Genomic DNA, 19940 nt, shown 5'->3' with positions numbered 1-19940 from the left:
AGGAAAACTGCAAATTCAGCGTTTTATATCCTCTGTTGAAGACATGGTCAGGGAATCGGCGGTTCCTGTGACACCTAAGAATATTTTCTCTTCTGTACCTACAGCACTGACATAACAAAAACCAGACCCCACCTGATCTTGCGGATTACTGCATTTCAACGTGGAATCAACTTCAGGGTTTCTTACATGAAAGTTGGGCCATTTACTGACGGACTAATGAAACCATTGGAAAAATTTTAGTTAACCTCGAATGACCCCCTGACTCTTCCTGAGACTCCTTTGCCGGGAGAAATGTCCTCTCCTCCCTGTGAGTTGAGGACCCTGTGGGGTCCACTCCTGAGATGGCTCCCTAGAAGGGGGATTCCAATTCTGTATTGAATAGCAGGACCCATCTTGGCCAATTTAAGCAAAAAGGGATATATTACAGAGTCTTAACCTTATAGATCTGGGGGAGGGCGGTCAGGGAATCCAGCTTGGATTCCGTAGCGTTAGGAGAAATGCCCGCCTCCCCCAGGGTGGTTCTGGTAAGGATCCAAGGCCTCCTGGTGCCAGGCAGGAGGACCTCTGCCCAGTTCGCTCGCAGGCATGGTCTCCTTGCACGCAGCGGCCACCTCAGCTGCTTGCCTCCGCCTTCTCGGAGGGACTTCAGTCTCCTGTGGGGCCCCAGCTGCAAGGAAGCCCGGGCAGGGCAGTTGTGTGAAAGCACCGTCTTCATTGTGCAAGAAAGCACGGTGGGACGAGGCTGGAGTAGGCGTCAGGTGAATCGTTTGGCGGTCTCCACCTCACCTGTAACCCCACCATCCTAGGATAACCAAGCCAGTCCCATTTGGGGGAAAAGATGTCTAGCTTTTTAATCCCCCTTTATATTTGATATGTAAAAAATGATGTAATGCCATATTTTTTGCTTTACCACTTTTTCATTCAACATCGTGTTGTAAATATCTTTCCAATAAACTATTTCTACATCATTTTTAAATACTGCAATGTGTTCTATCATATACTAATCCCTATAATTAAGCATACTCTATTTCTAATTTTTTCCCCTTTGGGAACAGTGTGGGTGTGATTATCCTTGTCGTCAACTCTTTGAACTTATTTTAAATTATTTTTTCAGGATAAATTCTTAGATATGAAATATCTGGATTGATTTACTTGTCTTTTGGTCTCAGTTCATTTTCATCAAAAGCTTCATCTATTCTTTGGAACCCCCCAACCTAAGGATTACAGACCTTGATACCTTAAATAATTAATATTCGGGGTTTTTCTCTCCTGGTTATGGCTTCTTGTTCTGATACATAGTTTGCCTGGTTTGGTGTTTTTATGTTGTTTACAACTCTCCTGTAACTCATCTAAAGTCTTTTGTGGAATGAGGTGTGGGGCATGCGTTTATAAATGTGCACATACATAGGTATGTCATGGGAATTTGGAGCTGGTTCCTGACTTCATTCTGGTCTTTTTGCCCCTTTCCTGTTCATGATTCCATATTGACAGATAACATGCCTGCTTACTATTTTGGTTAATATATTCTTATTAAAAGTAATAAAATAAGGATAACTTTTAATACGAATGTCTTATTTTGCCACTTAAAGTACAAATATTTCAGATTAATTTTTCCTTCATTTTTGCCTTATTTTGATAGCAATGAGTGATCATTTGAATATATTAAATTCTTTTTATTAGGAATGACAGTGATGGGGAAGGAGAATCTGATGATCCTGAAAAAAAGAAACTACAGAATCAACTTCAAGGTTGCTTTAGATTTCATTTTTAAATTTACTATCTTATATTTTTTTAAAAAACCTCATAGTGAATTGTCTATCTGAATTGCTTTTTCCACCTGTATTCAAATGAGGTTCAAGAACTGGCTTTGGTTCCCAGTGGCCCCATGCTGGCTCTGTGTAGGCCATTTTCACAGGATTTGCTCCGTAGGATCTCAGCTAGGTTGTTTTTTCTATGTAGTCAAATATTGTTTGGTTTTATATGTGCCTTAGAAGCCTGTCCGTCAACTTACTCGTTTTCATTTTGTCTTATTTGCCCCCTTCTAGAGAAGGTCGCATTTACGCTAGTAGCATGCTGCAAAATCTAATGGTATTAAAATTCCCAAACTGTCAGAGGAACCGAAGGAGTTAGGACTCACGCTTGGCTTTTAGTGCTGTTGCCGTAGCGTATTCATTGATGGTTTATTTCATGTTTCCAGACCTTTCGCATCAGCTTCTTATTCTGTTTCAGTGTTGCCATTTACATTAATCTCTTCCAGCTTTCTGTTTTTACCTTCCACACCTGTAAAAGCCTGTTCGTTCTCCTGTGCTCGTAGTATAGCGGTGTGATGGGGAGGGTATGGATTTTTAGTTCCATTCAGATCTGGATTCCCCTCCAGGGCCTCCTGCTGAAAAGCTGTCTAATCTTGGGCAGGTTCCATAGCCTCTCAGAGTAGAAGACCCCAGCTCTAGTATGGAAATTAACAATACCTTCTTTTCTGGGCAATTAAAAGATTATGGCAGCGTAAAACCTGACAATGTTATATCTGACAAATTTTAGGGCCTCAGTAAATGGTAGTCATTCTGTGTATCTAAAATGGCATCTACTCAATTGCTGACTATATATACTGAGATTTGATCATCATTTGATATGTTAGCTGATGACTTTTTGGATTGAGTTTTATGTATTTTGTTAATTTGGATCTTACCGAATAGATGCATAGCTGGGAAGGATTTCCATTATATAGGCACAGCCTTGGTGAGTGAATGGTGACTGCACCCTGCTTGGCCAGTCTTTTAATCTTACTGCACTAACTGGTCTCTTCATTTTTATTCTGTTACCTGTCTTACTAACCGCACTGGGACATCTAGGAGAATACTCTAAGGGTAACACCTTGGAAATGCTACCGTTAGTGAGGATACTTTTATGTCTGAGAGCTTGAGTGGTGGATAAAATCAAAAAGCAAAGGCCGCGTTTCTGCTGCCACAGCAGCACTGCCTGGAGCGGTGCGAGCACACGCTTGCTACTCGGTGAGCTCTGCTGGACAACCCCGTGGTCTGTGCCAGGTGGCAAAAGACATTTTTTTCTGTCCTGCTTTTGTTTCCCCTCTCTCCCCCACAAAGTAAAAACTGGATGGTATCTTTAGTTTTGGAAAAGATACAAGCCAATTTTTAATAGGGAATTTTTCTTTAAAAATGAGTAATGATAGGGGCCCCTGGGTGGCTCAGTCGGTTGAGCGTCCACCTTTGGCTCAGGTCATGATCTCACAGCTCCTGAGTTCGAGCCCCGCGTCGGGCTCTGTGCTGACAGCTCGGAGCCTGGAGCCTGCTTCCCATTCTGTGTCTTCCTCTCTCTCTGCCCCTAACCCACTCTCATTCTGTCTTTGTCTCTCTCAAAAATAAACAAACGTTAAAAAAAAAAAAATCAGTAATGATAAGGACCAGAGATGTACAAAAATACAAATGCTGAAAACACATAAATGAGAACATTTATTTGGAATTTCAGGATGAAGTGTAGTATGAAATCCTATCCTTTCATATCTAAGTCATTTTTTCCGTCTTTTCATTTAAGAGTTGCTCATGGATTTCACTGTAAAATAGCCTTTCTGAATCTTGCCTCTTTTCCCTGAAAGAGTATTTTAAATCTTTTACTTCTGTTTTAAGTTATGATTTTAAATGTAATATTTGATTATTAAAATTAAATAATTTATGATTTGAGTTTTCTGTTAGCTGTTTTGATGCTCACGGACTTTTTTTTTGAGGTTAAATAACATTAGTGTAATAAAGAGTAGAGTCAAAGACTGGATGAATTTATATAATTGGAAAACAAATCATTTGGCTTGTATTCCCAATAATCCTTCTCCTCCTTTTTAGTTAGTACTTTTGTCAATGTTACTTTTATCTGAATTTTTTATCACTAAACATTCCAAAGTCACTTTTCAACTTTGAAAAGTATTAATTAAGTGTTAAGATAAATTATGGCATATTTAGAAAATTCATACTTAGGAAAAACTTTAATTGGCCAGATGATATTTACATAATTTAAAGTAAATTTACTTTTGTTTACCTATCACAAAATCCTATGGGGTGTTGTAAATGTTTCCTTACTAATCTGAGTGGAACATAGAAAAGAAAAAGTGAATTGGCTTTACCTTATACTTACTGTAAATTTTTAGAATGTAGAAAGTGTTTAAGGTTTCATTTCAATTTTTTTTCCAAGATTTTATTTTTTTAAGTTATCTCTGCACCCAACGTGGGGCTCGAACTTAAAACCCTGAGATCAAGAGTCACATGCTCCACTGACTGAGCCAGCCAGGCACCCCAGTTTCATTTAATTTAGATCTATAGCTAAAGATTTTCATAATTTAAGTAGGTTGTGTAATATAATTACTCTTTGAATAATAGATGATCTTTCCTAACAAGAAGAAATACCCATAAAACTAAATTTATTGGTAATCAGCAGACTGTGTAAGTGGTAATATTTTGTTATACTTAAAACAGTTATATATCACCTTAGAACTGGCTTTTGGAAATGCTTTTTTGTTGTTATTTTTTTTTTTAATGTTTACTTTTGAGAGAGAGAGAGAATGAATGCAAGCAGGGGAGGGGCACAGAGACAGGGAGACACAGAATCAGAAGCAGGCTCCAGGCTCTGAGCCGAAGTCAGACACTTAACCGACTGAGCCACAAAGGTGCCTTCAAAAAGCTTTTGATAGGGGCGCCTGGGTGGCGCAGTCGGTTAAGCGTCCGACTTCAGCCAGGTCACGATCTCGCGGTCCGTGAGTTCGAGCCCCGCGTCAGGCTCTGGGCTGATGGCTCAGAGCCTGGAGCCTGTTTCCGATTCTGTGTCTCCCTCTCTCTCTCTCTGCCCCTCCCCCGTTCATGCTCTGTCTCTCTCTGTCCCAAAAATAAATAAAAAACGTTGAAAAAAAAAAAAAAAAGCTTTTGATAAAAGAATAACTAAAGTTTTGCCAATAAGCTATATTAGAAGAAATCTTTTGTGGATTCTTACTGCAACAATTAGTGTCGCTTTTGAATATATTATACAGAAAAACTAAATCATTTAGATAGCTTTTTTAATGTACAAAAATTTTAAGTAGGTCTATTTAGAAGCCAAAAAGAAAATTTGGCAAATCTTAGGAAAATACTGCAAATCTACAAGAGCACACTTCTCTCTCTTCCATCATCCCCTCCCTTCCCTTCCCTTCCCTTCTCCCTACTATTTATCTGTGCATCCATCTGTCTGTCATCAGTTAAAACTTTTGAGGACATTTTTCTTTCTGTGGTTAAGGAGAGCATTAGATCACTGGGTGTTTTTGTTAAAAAAAAAAAAAAAAAAAGAACTAGTAGATCAGCCCCCATTGAACAAGTACTTCCGATACTTTAGTGCATTCAAACATGACCGCCACTTGCTGTAATGTCTGGTGATTTTCCAAACACTCTAGTATTCATTATGTCATTTGATCCTTACACTAGCCCATCTTAAGTAGTTTGGGCAGATAGTGTTATTTCCATTTTACAGTGAGGAAGCGGAAATAGAAAAGCTAAGTGACCTCCCCGAGGTGATCTAGTCGCCCACCCCAGCTTCCAGACTCCTGTTGACTCCGCCCTAATAACTACTTCCTTGTCACACGAGTTCTAAAAGGTTCTTAATAGATAAAACTTTTCCAGACAGTTTTATAACGTGTTTCTTGAACGTCATTATTTCGTGTTGTGTTCTACATTTGATAGAATAGTCTTCCTTAATTTAAAGGTGACATAATGTTTTTGTAGGTGCCATTGTTATAGAGCGACCAAATGTGAAATGGAGCGACGTTGCTGGTCTTGAAGGAGCCAAAGAGGCACTGAAAGAGGCTGTGATCTTGCCTATTAAATTTCCTCATCTTTTTACAGGTGAGATGAATGTTAAATATTTTTTTGGTCATTGTTTAAAAAGTCATTGATGACTGAAGTAGAGTGTTGTGAATTTTTGTCGCCGTATTATAAGGTAACAGCTTACATCAGTTCTGTTATGAGGTGGTGATACACCTTTACACAAAGGTATTTATTTCATACGCATATTTGTAATATGTACATATATAGATATATAGCCACACAATGTAAATGTCAACCAGTAGGGTGATCACCGACATGCAGTGGAGTGCTGTGTGCTCACTAAAATATAGGGCACATTTACAGATCTACATTATTAACATGAAGGCATGCCCACGTGTATGATAAAGGTCAAATCCCACGTTATAAACGTGTGTGGTATGTCTCTATATTTGTTAAATAAATGTGTGTGCGGGGAAGTAAAAGTAGACCAACCAAAATGTTAAGGCTATGCCTGGGTGATAAGATTAGGGGTGATTTTGACTTCTTTGAACTTTCATCTGAAGTTTTTGCAATGGCCACGCACTAGTTTTATGAGAGTTCTTCCATTTCTTGAAAAGAGGAATAGGAATTATTTACCATTTTCGGATGAAGTACCTACCTCTAGGGACAGCTGCTTCTCACTGTGACAGAATATCGCTAAGCCAGCCGTCTGGGTGTCGTTGAAGTTACAGCTCCAGCAGTAGGTGATTTGTGCTGCACCTTTCCTTCATTTCGTCCTGTGTATGACCGAGAGCCTGCCTGTGTTTGTGCTGTGGCTGTACCCACAGTGTCACAGTGAAACAGGGCTTCCCTTTTAGAAGCAAGCTGGTTTATGTAGAGAGCGGATCTGTGCTGTTGGCCTCAAGCTGAACACTTCCAGAAGGTACTGTCGTATAGAGTAGTGACGGGCAGAGAACCCGTGGGCCCCCAGCGGTCCACCTAGCAAGGTATGACTTACAACCTAACTTCAGAAATAGGAAGTTAACAGTGTCAAAGTGACATCGTGGGGGCGCCTGGGTGACTCAGTCTGTTAAGTGTCAGACTTCAGCTCGGGTCATGATCTCACGGTTTGTGGGTTTGAGCCCCGCGGCGGGCTCTGTGCTGACAGCTCGGAGCCTGGAGCCTGCTTCGGGTTCTGTGTCTCCCTCTCGCACTCTGTCTCCCTCTCAAAAATAAACATTAAAAAAAATTTTTTTTAATTAAAAGTTGACATCATGATTCTATAAAGGCACAAAAGTATGGTTGAGATCATTTTATATTACTTACATCACTGTTTTGCAAACACGTCATTTATGTATCTTCTTTATGATTGTTTCCATATATGTGTACCATTATTATTTTTTTTAATTTTTCTTTAAATCACTCATTTATAGAGCAAATTTGTATAGCCTAAATATACAGAGACCAGCAGGAACCTGTAAGTGTTCAGCTTCATAAGTTATCAGAAAGTAAGTATATCTATGTAATCATCATCACACAGATCAAGAAATAATACCAATAACCCAGAAGTCTCCCTCTGCCAAATCTTTCCTCTGCAAAGGTAATCACTCTCTTGACTCCTCTAACACCGTAGATTGTTTTGTCTGTATTTGAACTTTTAAGTCATCTTATTTTTATGTACTAACTTCATTTAAAAAAATTTTTTTAACGTTTATTCACCTTTGAGAGAGAGAGAGAGACAGAGCATGAATGGGGAAGGGTCACGGAGAGGGAGACACAGAATCCGAAGCAGGTTCCAGGCCCCGAGCTGTCAGCACAGAGCTTGACATGGGGCTCGAACCCATGAACCATGAGATCATGACCTGAGCCAAAGTCTGCAACGTAACTGACTGAGCCACCCAGGCGCCCCTGTATTAACTTCATTTTAAAAGATTGCTTTGTGCCTGCTATAAATGGAAAAAAATTAATAATTTTCTAATATTTAAAAATTATTTAAATACAAAGTATTTGTGTGCTGCATAGAAAGCACTTCATATGCCACTAATTATATGTACCACATTTAAGGGAACACTGACTTACAATTGTAGACATTTAAAATAGGAAGATAGAATTCAAGTCAAAGATGAGGCTTATGTAACAATACTCAGATTTGCCATTAGTAATCTGCATGTCATTCTTTTATTTTTATTCTTTTTTTATTTTCTTAAGTTTATATATTTATTTTGAGAGACAGAGTGCATGCAAGCAGGTGAGGGTCAGAGAGAGAGGGAGAGAGAGTCCCCAGCAGGCTCCACATACAGAGCCAGACACAGAGCTGGATCTCATGAACCGTGAGATCATGACCTGAGCAGCAATCAAGCCTCCACGATGCCTAACCCACTGAGCCACCTGAGGCGCCCCACATGCCATTCTCCTATGGATACCATGTACCCATCCAGTTTGCACCTAGAAGTTTTTTAAGTGTATAGTTAATATTTTTTTGCCAGATGTAACTCAGCCTGTTTTATTTTAGGCAGTGTTATGATTTCTCATTAGGAAAATCGAAATACAGAGTTGATTTGCTCACTTGTTATATTTTGGCAAAACTAGGATTTCAGGTAGAGTCCCCTTATCGTTACCCAACCGCTTGAACAAGAATACAAGAATAGGCTCTCTGTAATAGTAACCTTTGCCTCCTTGTGGAATCAGGAACTGAATAGAACTTTGCGAGGGATCACCCAAACTGTGTTAGTTTCATTCCCCCAAGCGTCAAATATTTAAAAGAAAATGTTTCCAGCTGCCCTTGCCCTACGGATATAGTTTGTCCTACAGTGTTCTGGTATTAAGGATCATACACAGTAGACCATCAGGTAGTACGTTTTAGCTGAACGAGTCTGCCTTTACTAGATTGCAAGATCCTCTTGTATTCACAGTTCTCCGTCTGTACGTTGTGGTTTCAGTGCATAGTGGCTGAATGAATGAGTGAGCAAGCAGTTGAGCTTCCTATTAGAAGGATTATATATCTATGTAAACCCATTGGACAAAGTGGTCTCTAGAAAAAGCAAATACAATACTTCTAAGACATACTTACCTTAGATTGATTTATTTAAAAAAAAAAATTACTGTTAGCTGCAGAGTGAAAACTTCTCCACAGTATTCTTCAGTATGGGTGATGTCTCTAGTAACTGAAATTAACAGTCTTAGGTTCTCATGTTATTTTTCTCATGCGAATTTTAGGCAAGAGAACACCTTGGAGGGGAATTCTGTTATTTGGCCCACCGGGAACAGGAAAGTCCTATTTAGCCAAAGCTGTGGCAACAGAAGCAAACAACTCAACGTTTTTTTCAATATCTTCCTCTGACCTTGTCTCTAAGTGGCTAGGAGAAAGTGAAAAGTAAGTAGTAAGTTGTTGTTTTGGTGGGGTTTTTTTTGTTTTTTTTGGTTTTTTTGGCTTTTTAGTTTTTCTTTGCCAGGTAGTCACTATATCAGTATATAAAGGAAGAGGCTTCCTACGTCATGAATAGACATTCAGAGAAGTGTCTGAATATGAAATAAGTATTCATTTCGTTGTCAGATCAGTCCCTAGTTTGACATTTATTTCATAGGAAAAAGATAGCATATGTATAGTTATATATAGCATAGTTTAGTAAATCATAAAGTGAATCATCCAGTTGTAGTATTCTTATTTTCTAGACCAAAACATAGTTGGACCTTTTAATCTGTAGAGTTCTTATAATACTGTATATGTGTTGTGTTTTTTTTTTTTCATTAAGTCCTTTGTCATTTACTATTCTTTTAAGAAGCTGAAAGCTTTTACTTATTTTTAGGCTAGTTAAGAACTTATTTCAGCTTGCCAGAGAGAGTAAACCTTCCATCATCTTCATCGATGAAATTGATTCTCTGTGTGGCTCAAGAAGCGAAAACGAAAGTGAAGCTGCCCGTAGAATTAAGACGGAGTTCTTAGTTCAAATGCAAGGTAGGCTGACTGGCTTTTCACATAGCTTCTGTTACTGTATCACCATTATCATCACAATAATGAAACAGTGAAATTCTAGCTGAATTTCTTCATTTTAGCAGACCACATGTTTGATTATGCCAAGCTTCATTCCGGTCGTCCTCCATGGTGTAATCATCTTGCAGTACTCTGGCAGAAACAGGAAGATTTGCATATTCACTTACATCATACCAGGAACAGTATCAGCAAAAGGAATTTGTAGACTTCAAATGAAATCTTTCAAGAAATATTTTGAAAAGAATATTAATAGTATTTGCCCACAGTCTAGCAGATTTGATTCTTGGGAATATTTGCATTGTATTTTAATAATGTGATATTTGATTTTTCAAAGAGACTCTCTCAAGATGGGGCACTATAACATTAAAACCCCACATTCTTAACAGAACGTATAGGCAATGTTTAAAGAACACTAAAACGGAAAATTATTTAAAATATTACTTATTTTGGTGCAGGCGTTGGTGTAGACAATGATGGAATTTTGGTTCTGGGAGCTACAAATATCCCCTGGGTTCTGGATTCTGCCATTAGAAGAAGGTATGAAAATATAGTGAAGATCTTATTTCTAACTACAGATGTAACAAGTCAGTAGCAATTCCCTTTTTGTCTAGTGAAGAGGCATTCTGAAAACTTTTCAGAATTTTTTTTTAAATTTTTTTTCACATTTATTTTTGAGACAGAGAGAGACAGAGCATGAACGGGGGAGAGTCAGAGAGCGAGAGGGAGACACAGAATCTGAAACAGGCTCCAGGCTCTGAGCTGTCAGCACAGAGCCCGACACGGGGCTTGAACTCACGAACCGCGAGATCATGACCTGAGCCGAAGTCAGACGCTTAACCGACTGAGCCACCCAGGCGCCCCTAGAATTTTTTTGGTGTGCCCTAGTCCTGCTGACCCCCAGTGTCGGAGGAAGAGAGGCAGGTGTTTGTTTGCTTGCTATATTAAAGTTACAAGATAGCCACTTACGAATCTTTCACATTGGAGCATATATTACCTAATGCTTAACTTGTAATTCAGACTATGCTTAGTGGGCACTGATGCTTCTAAAATTTACAAGTATAGCTTGATATTTCAATGGAAAACTTTCACACAAAATTTTAGCAAAATGACAGTTACATAGGTTAAAGTATGATAGATAACCAAGATATATTTTCATAAAAAAATTTACGTTTATGGGGCACCTGGGTGGTTTAGTTGGTTGAGTGTCCGACTTCGGCTCAGGTCATGATCTCGCAGTATGTGGGTTCTCGAGCCCCGTGTCAGGCTCTGCGCTGACAGCCCAGAGCCTGGAGCCTGCTTTGGATACTGTGTCTCCCTCTCTCTCTCTGCCTCTCCCCTGCTCACGCTATGTCTCTCTCTCAAAAATAAATAAACATTAAAAAGGAAGTAATTAAAAGAAATTTGTCTATAATTTTTAAGTTGCATATGAAACTTGAGCTACAGGGAAGGTATATAGTCTTGTTACTTTTATTTATTTATTTATTTTTTTATGTTTATTGAGAGACAGAAACAGAGCATGAGCGTGGGAGGGGCACAGAGAGGAGGAGACGTAGAATCCGAAGCAGGCTCCAGGCTCAGCTGTCAGCACAGAGCCCGACGTGGGGCTCGAACTCACAAACCACAAGATCATGACCTGAGCCGAAGTTGGACGCTTAACCGACTGAGCCACCCGGGTGCCCCTAGTCTCGTTACTTTTCACGCACATAGTTCCCTATTTCAGTCACTGAATTTTGCATGGTAAAAATTACCATCAGTTCCTGCCACTTTTACCCCATTCACTTGATGCTTTGCCAAGATGCTAGGTTACTGTCCAGTATCAAGAGAGGAAATCTGCCCGTTACTTTTGCAAACTGGTCTAGTTCTAAATGCATGTCTGTAGATAATGGAAACTTAAACTTCTTACTGCCACAGAGAGTTACCTAAAGGGAGAACAATCTTCACAGCCACTTAAATTGGCCTTTGTTACTTCCTATCTCCAAATGCTGTCTAAGAAGGCAAGCAAAATTATTCTTAATAAAACAGTGTTTATGAGATAGTATAACTATTTATTCTGAATGTACCTATTATGATAAAGTGGACATTTTGTGTCAACATATGCTTATTATATAAGATTTTGAGTAATTTTACTGTTTCGGATTTGGAGAATTATTTTGTCCTCTCTTATTTCATATGATGAACCATAATCCCTTGATCAGGAGTTCAGAGTATAAATCTATGGGGAGCTAATCTTGTGAGACATACCAGGTTGTGACCTCTAGACATACAAAGACTATGGCCAAAATAACCCAAAAATCATGTGAGAAAGATTAAATCACTCCAAACTGGTTCTCTGACTATGTTGGTTTTACTTGTTAGTTGTTAACATGTTCTGGATATTTTCCCACTGTTTAACCAAAATATATATCTTTAACTCTGACACATAGAAATCAACCAGCTTAGCTTTGTATATATGAGACCATCTGAGTATCTTGTTTCTTCTTGAAAAATCTGAATTTTCAACTGAAATTAAACATATGTAGTAATATTCTTGGTATAATTTTTCTTTCAAGATTCGAGAAACGAATTTATATTCCGTTGCCTGAGGCCCATGCCCGAGCAGCAATGTTTAAATTGCACTTGGGGACCACTCAGAACAGTCTAACGGAAACAGACTTCCGAGAACTTGGGAAGAAAACCGATGGTTATTCGGGAGCAGACATAAGTATTATTGTGCGTGATGCGCTCATGCAGCCTGTTAGAAAAGTACAGTCAGCTACTCATTTTAAAAAGGTAAGGAACTTTGATCCACCCTTTCATAGGTTTTTAAAGTCAGGCCATCATTAATTTGTCTTCAGAGAATTTCAGGAAGGTTTCAGTTCTGTAAACTAAAGTGCGTTTATAGAATAGACATTTCCATTTCATTGCAAATAAGTTCTCCCACAAAGTTTATTTATTTTTTTTTTTTCAACGTTTTTTATTTATTTTTGGGACAGAGAGAGACAGAGCATGAACGGGGGAGGGGCAGAGAGAGAGGGAGACACAGAATCCGAAACAGGCTCCAGGCTCTGAGCCATCAGCCCAGAGCCTGACGCGGGGCTCGAACTCACGGACCGCGAGATCGTGACCTGGCTGAAGTCGGACGCTTAACCGACTGCGCCACCCAGGCGCCCCTCCCACAAAGTTTATTAATAGCCTTAAAGTATTTTAAAATGTTACGTGCAGTGATTTTTTTAAGTACTTATTATTTTGATGTAAGTATAGAAAGTATAAGTACTTAAAAGTATATACTTTTAAGTATATAGTTACCTTTGATGTAACTAGAAGAAATATCTTTGAGCAGAACCTGGTGCATTTACACTTCATTAACAAAAATGGCCACCTGGGTGGCTCTGTCAGTTGAGTGTTCAACTCTTGACTTCTGCTCAGGCTGTGGTCCCAGGGGTCATGGCATCCAGCCCTGCGATGGGCTCTGCGCTGAGTGTGGAGCCTGCTTGAGATTCATTCTCTTGCTCTCTCGCTCTCGCTGTCTCTCCCCCGCCTTCTCTCTCCTCCTCTCTCCCTCCCTCTCTCCCTTCTCCTCTCCCTCCCCTTTCCCCCACTCCTCCCCCTTTCTCCCCCCACTGTGCTCTCTGTCTCATAAAAAAAAAAGGGGGGGTAAAAATAATAATGGCTGATACTAAATATTCCCATGCCTGGCGCTGTGTTCTATTCTTTATCTTACTGTTGCATTGGGTCCTCACAAAAACTCTGCAGGAGGTGCCTTTCGCCACCTGTTGATCATTAATCTGAGACGTAGGTGTTAACATGATAAAACTGGGGCTTGGACGCTGACCCGGTTTGCCGGGGTACAACCGGAGGGGTGCAGAGGTGTGATTTTTCTCTAGGTCACGTGTACTTCGGAATGTGAAGCCTTGCTTCCCATACACCATTCTGTCTGCATGAATGAGTTGAGCATATAGTGTTTTGTCCAACGACCATGGTCTTGGGACGTCCATTGTAAGTAACAGTGGAGTAGGTAATATGGACTAACCCTGTTCCTAAGGGCTGCAGTGTCCAATGTTACTCATGAACATTGATGTGAGAATCCTGAAAAACTATTAGTAAACCTAATCCAGCAATCTATGACAAGACTACTATATCATGAGTAAGTTACATACGTATGTCTGTTAACCCCACAATGAAATAAGATTTTAAGAAAAGGATGAACCGGAATTAAAACCTGAATTTAAAGCCTGAGTTCACAGTTTGCTTGTCACATCTCCTTGAGCACATTTTGTTACCCGTTTCAAGCTCATTTGTATCTTCTCTAAAGTGGAGATGACAACACTGCCTCGAAGTGCTCTGTGCGAGAGGAGTGAAGCAGCTCTCACGCAGCATCTCTGTCCTGGTACCTGAGCAGCCCAGGAAACGGCTCTTTCCACTTCTTCAGCCATTTCATCACTGAGGGAAATACAGGAGGCTCAGGGTCAAGTTTAGTCTCAGCCACTGTTATTTTCTTTTAAATTCTCTTTGCCATTTAGAAACTATAGATTTTTAGGAATCCAGTCCTTTCTTACCCAGAAGTTTTCATTCCGTTCTCTGTATTACTACCGGGACAGGCTACACGACCCGGAAGCCAGGTCCTTACTAGGAGGACAAAGGCAAAGCAGCCGAATCAGGGTTAACACCAGGCCTTCTCTGCATCACCAGCTATGGTAGAGCTCTCCGTGGCTCCATGCTTTACTCCCATTTTGAAGGATGATTATTTCAATCAAAAACAAGATTGCCTGTTTATTTTGTCAAATGTCTAAAGTACTGGTAAGTCAGGAAGCACCACAGTCAAAAACAAAAATCCCGGGGCACCTGGGTGGCTCAGTCGGTTGAGCGTCCGACTTCGGCTCAGGTCACAATCTCACAGTGTGTGAATCCGAGCCCCACATCGGGCTCTGTGCTGATGGCTCAGAGCCTGGAGCCTGCTTCCGATTCTGTGTCTCCCTCTCTCTTTGCCCCTTCCCTGCTCATGCTCTGTCTCTCTCTGTCTCAAAAATAAATAAAAACATTAAGAAAAAAAATTCAAAACAAAACAAAAATCCCTTGTGCTCTCTTTGGCACCACATTTCCTACAAACAAAAATCCCCGCAGCTGAAAGGCTGGTGGGGAAAGACAGACAATAAAATAGACATAATAAGTGAAGTTAGAATGTTTATTTTTCTGCACCTGCCCTAATCCTGGGATAATACTTAAGATTGATCATCAAATAAATAAGTGTGAAAGCAGCTCCCAACTGGTATAGATTTGTTGCCATCTAAAAAATACTTGCGTGTGACTCTGTCACAAAGGTTCTCTCTCTGGGTGTTATTAAAATTTTATTTTAAATTAGTTATGAATCACAAAATAGCACTGAAATTATACTTAGCATTTATTTTTGTGCTTATATTTAAAGAAGAAATTTTTGTTAAAAAAGACAAAGATTCGGTGATTTCACACTAATAAATCTAAATATCACAGAAACTTTCTCAGCTTTAGAAAATAGAGAAACTTAGGAGAGTTATTGAGGATTACTTTTTTTTTGGTCTCTAAGAGCATTTAATAAGCATTAGAGAAGAAAAGAAAACTCTTAATCACGGGTACCTGTTTTGTTTTGTTTTTTAATTTTAATTCATTTTCTCCTTGTAATCATGTAAGTAATTTATGGTAGGAAATTTCAGACTATAGGAAAGCATCAAGAAAAAAATTAAAACTAAGCAAAACCTATCCCATCACCCAAAGACAGCTAGCTACATTTTGTTGTATATTCTATTTATTTGTGGAAGTCAACATTTTAACAAAGTATAGAATGGTACATTTTCACATTTCCTGATAATGGCCTAAACCTTAATTTTGTTAATTTGTTCAAGTAAATATTTCAGATTACTATTTATTCCAGGTTCGCGGACCTTCACGAGCTGATCCTAACAAAATAGTAGATGATCTGCTAACACCGTGTTCTCCAGGTGACCCTGGTGCCATTGAAATGACATGGATGGACGTCCCTGGGGATAAACTTCTGGAGCCAGTTGTTTGCATGGTTTGACATTTTGTTTGCTTTTAACAAAAAACTTAAAACATAATTCGTAATTTGTGAGACAAAGATAAACATTTTACGTAAAATTAGCTAGGAAATAGTGTGTGTAATACTAACTATTCAGTTAAAAAGTTGTAAAGGTAATTAAACTTAAAATGTAACAAATAATTATCTTTAAAATATTTTCTTGGGCTTTAAGGAAAATTTAATTTTAAGTGAAAAAGCTATTTTTCAAAAACAGGTTTCTAAGTTTATAGGTCTTACAGCTGGGATACGATCACCAAAAGACTTATCTATAAATTATTGTCAAGACTTAATAAAAAGTGGAATTGTTGAAAATTTCTTTTCCGGGGATTCTAAGATTTTGTAAAATATCTGGAAACCCTAATGCATGTATCATAGTATTCGTGATGGTATTTTTGTTTTACTTCTTCAGGCTTCATAGAAAGTTTAAATATTATAGTGCTTGAAAAAAAAATCCTGAAACCAAGTTTTTATGATAAAAAATTAAATTTCTGTAGTTTTTATTGGAGGAATTAAAATAATTTGTAAGACTTATTTTGTAACGTATAGGAAGCTTACTGTGATTGAAAAGCTACATTTACTGTTTTTATGTTTTCTTATTGGTGAATGTTCAGTTTTTTTTAAATCTTCTACTTCAGTTACATATTTGCAAAGAGCTTTGTGTCAGAATTAACAGTAACTTCCAGAAAAAAAACTTACTTACATGGTATATACTCTATATCTATAGACGTACATGTACCTCTATAAGTACATAAGTATGTCTGTGGATATATTTATGTGTTAACCATACTGCTTCTCTGAAAAGTTATTCAGTTGTTGCAGTCCTTGCTATATTATTTTTTAAAGATTTTGTTCTTTAGATCATTTTTCATATAAGAGACATAGCCTAGAACTTAATTTTTTAATGACTCCCTGATATTAGCATATTTTCTTACCATTTGATCATAATTTTGACTAATAGCTAAAAAATTCTGATAGTTGGTTTTAATTAAATGGTATTGTGTTTCACATAAGTGTAAGTGAATGATTTCTGTAAGTGAATGATTATGTTCCTTTTGAATTGCACTTGGTGAACTCTCTTGTTTAAGAAAGAAAAACAGGTAAGACTAGGAAAGAGATCAGGGACATATTCTGGAGGGCCTTATTCTGGAGAGCCTCAGCCTTATTAACAGGATTGTACTTCTGATGGGTAGTGGGGAGCCATTGAAAGTTGTGGTCAGAACAAGGCAACCAGTTGAAAGCTGCTGTGCAAAAGAATAACATGATCAAAGATTTTCTCTAGAAGAATAAGAGAGTTTGTTGTGAATAACTTATGGCACACTGCAAATACTTAGATTTAACCTTAGATGGAAAGTCAGTAGTAATAATGATGACACAATGGTTTTTAGTTGATTAAACCTATTACTAACACCTCCCTTCTTTTTCCCTGACAGTCGGATATGTTACGGTCACTGTCTAACACAAAGCCCACAGTCAATGAACATGACTTGTTGAAATTGAAGAAGTTTACGGAAGATTTTGGCCAAGAAGGCTAAACCAAAGATAACAAGGAGGACGTTTACCATGTGTGTTCTTTCCTTCGTAGGTACTTTTGCCTTTCTTAATGGCATTCAGATTGTTTCCAGTAAAACTCTTTTACCACAGGAAAATACAGATCTCACTCCAGAGTCCCTTTAATTTTATATGTACCTTTGCTCCATTACCAGTTAAATGCTCCTGTTAACAAAAATGATAAAATAATGGATTATAAAGAGATCGGTGATATATGAATGGCAAAAAATAGGAATTGCCCAGTTAAGAAGAGGATTAAAATTGATTGCGATACCAATATTTAGGATGGGTGGTCTTTACAAAGAGCATTTATTTTTTATTTCCTCTCTCTCTCTCTCTCTCTCTCTCTCTTTTTTTTTACCAGAATGTAATAGGGCTTATTTTATATTTTGAAAAAAAAAATTCTTAAGCATCATTTGCTTCAATGTAAAATTTATTTACTTTATTAAATGATAGAATCTTTATTCTCAGGGATGGGCAATACTAGCAAAGAGCACTGTGATTGGGCTTGAAAGATTTTGAATTGTGTTCTAGCCGGGTCTCATTGAGTTTTGATAGGCTGACATTTTTCTTTGTGTAGATTTCAGTAATTTCTTTAAAAACAATGGGCTTCTATATTTAATTAAATAATACCTTTCACTGTGCAGTCTCAAAAGAAAGACTTTCTAAATTAGGCATTGTCTTTATCTTGAAGAAGAAAATTGTCTATTTCAGTGTCTTTTTGTAGCAAGATTGACCAAAACAGATGGCAAATAAATACATACTTTTTAAATAACTCTGTCATGAAATGCTATAATGGGAACCTTTGCTAAAAGGAATGGCCTCCCTTTGAATTGTGGCAAGTTTCTTGTGGGTGTGTGTGTACATATATATATAATTTTTTTTTTTTTTTAATATAGGCTACCAAGGGTTTTATCTTTTACCTTTTAAGTTCAGGGAATAGTTTGTCTTGGCCACACATATGTTATCAGTATAATGCTTGTGAAGCTTTAGAAATGAACTAATGTCTCATTAAATAATAAAATACAAACATGATACATTATTTTAATATCTTCAAATAAATAATCTGAGGGTGTATGTTAGACACTTTAGCATCAACACTAAGTTGTGCCTTGTGCATTTGCATTGGCTATATATGCAAAAGGATTATTACATTAGCTGGAATGAGATAGGTTCCTTAATTACTGTAAAGTTCTACCTTGCAAATGCTATAGAGTAACTCGCATTTTAAAGTATATTTGCACATTTTACATATAATGCTTTCTGGTTGCCTTTCGGTTTTCTGTACAGATTGTTTTTGTTGATACTAAATGGAAATCATAGGCCTGAAATAAGCTGTTCTTAGTGAAGTAAATTGATATAACCTACTATTGGCTATATTCTGTGTATGCTTCTTTATTTTGGGATCTCCTGTATGGAAGAAAATAGTATCTGAATGGATTACGTACAAAGAAATCATTAGAAATCATTAAGTAAGAATGTATCCCTGAAAACTCCATTCTTCGGCAACTTTTTTGTGAGAGTTTGGAATTAATTTGGCAGACTAACGTAATTCTTTGTGGCTGCCTTGTAAGATAATTTATATTCTTTATCAGCCTTGGAATTATATAGTGTTGCTATTAATTATACTAAGAGAATTGACATAACTATGTTATTATAATTAATAGTTGAAATCCAGAATTTTTTGTAAATCTAGAATTTGTTTTGAGGAAGTATTTTAAATAATTTGATAAAATACATGACCCAATGGTATAGAAGTATAGTGTTGATGATAAATGGGTACTTTATCACACTTGATTCCCACATGGGCTTTGAGAACTATATCTCAGTACCCATATCACTTGTGGCCATAGCTCCATTTTCTGCATTGCATCTTGTACATTTTTAACATTTCTGGTTCTAAACCTATTTCTGGAGTCAAATAATTTTAGACTTATCCTAGAATGGTAGCACATAGGCCATTTCCCCTGAGTTCCTTGTGGACAGATTACTCAGGCTGTGTCTGAACCTTGACCATTATGAAATTTTGGGTAGATGGTTTCTGAGGCTACTTGAGTACCTCTATGAGCCACACCCTAGATGTTAAAGAACATTCTTTTTCGCGGCCTGAAAATTACAGGGGTCTTAGTAAAAAGAGTTTCAGTAGAAAAGTGACTTTTGAGTTCACTGTCATCTACATGCAGAAAAACAGAATGAGTATGTATATTTGATTATTAATATGAAGTCCCATTTACCTACTTGCATGGTTGAGAAATTGAGACACAGCTCCTTAACCCTGTAGCCATAAATGTTGCTCGACGCTGTTGCAAATGAAGCGACAGTGAGTGCCCAGCATGGACACCGAATTTATCTCAACTTTATGAGCTCTCTTAGATGTCACGTCATCTCCTACCTCTGTACCTTCTTTATGTCAATTTTGTTACTCGCACATAGAGTCCTTTCTTCTTTGCTGGTCCAAATCCCATTATCTCTATTAAGACCTAGCTCATGACGTGTATAATCTCTTGAAGGAGCGTTCCTAAACTCTCCCCATCCTACCTTTGGATTCCATTAGTAATAAATTGCTACTCCTGTCTTAAAA

General features: G+C 37.9%; 1 protein-coding gene across 1 annotated transcript in view; it reads left to right on the top strand.

The window, feature by feature from the left end:
- The window catches only part of VPS4B (vacuolar protein sorting 4 homolog B), a 31121-nt gene extending 13383 nt beyond the window's left edge, over window positions 1-17738 (top strand). The window contains exons 4-11 of the mRNA XM_042909880.1: window positions 1681-1748; window positions 5751-5870; window positions 8988-9144; window positions 9578-9726; window positions 10218-10299; window positions 12312-12531; window positions 15647-15787; window positions 17242-17738. Of these exons, the coding sequence (XP_042765814.1) occupies window positions 1681-1748; window positions 5751-5870; window positions 8988-9144; window positions 9578-9726; window positions 10218-10299; window positions 12312-12531; window positions 15647-15787; window positions 17242-17343 (1039 nt within the window). The 3' untranslated portion in view covers window positions 17344-17738. The remainder of the gene's footprint in view (window positions 1-1680; window positions 1749-5750; window positions 5871-8987; window positions 9145-9577; window positions 9727-10217; window positions 10300-12311; window positions 12532-15646; window positions 15788-17241) is intronic.
- The last annotated feature ends 2202 nt before the right edge of the window (window positions 17739-19940 follow it).

This window comes from Panthera leo, chromosome D3, assembly GCF_018350215.1.
Source record: "Panthera leo isolate Ple1 chromosome D3, P.leo_Ple1_pat1.1, whole genome shotgun sequence".
Lineage (NCBI taxonomy): Eukaryota > Metazoa > Chordata > Mammalia > Carnivora > Felidae > Panthera > Panthera leo.
This window is presented reverse-complemented; position numbering and strand designations above follow the sequence as displayed.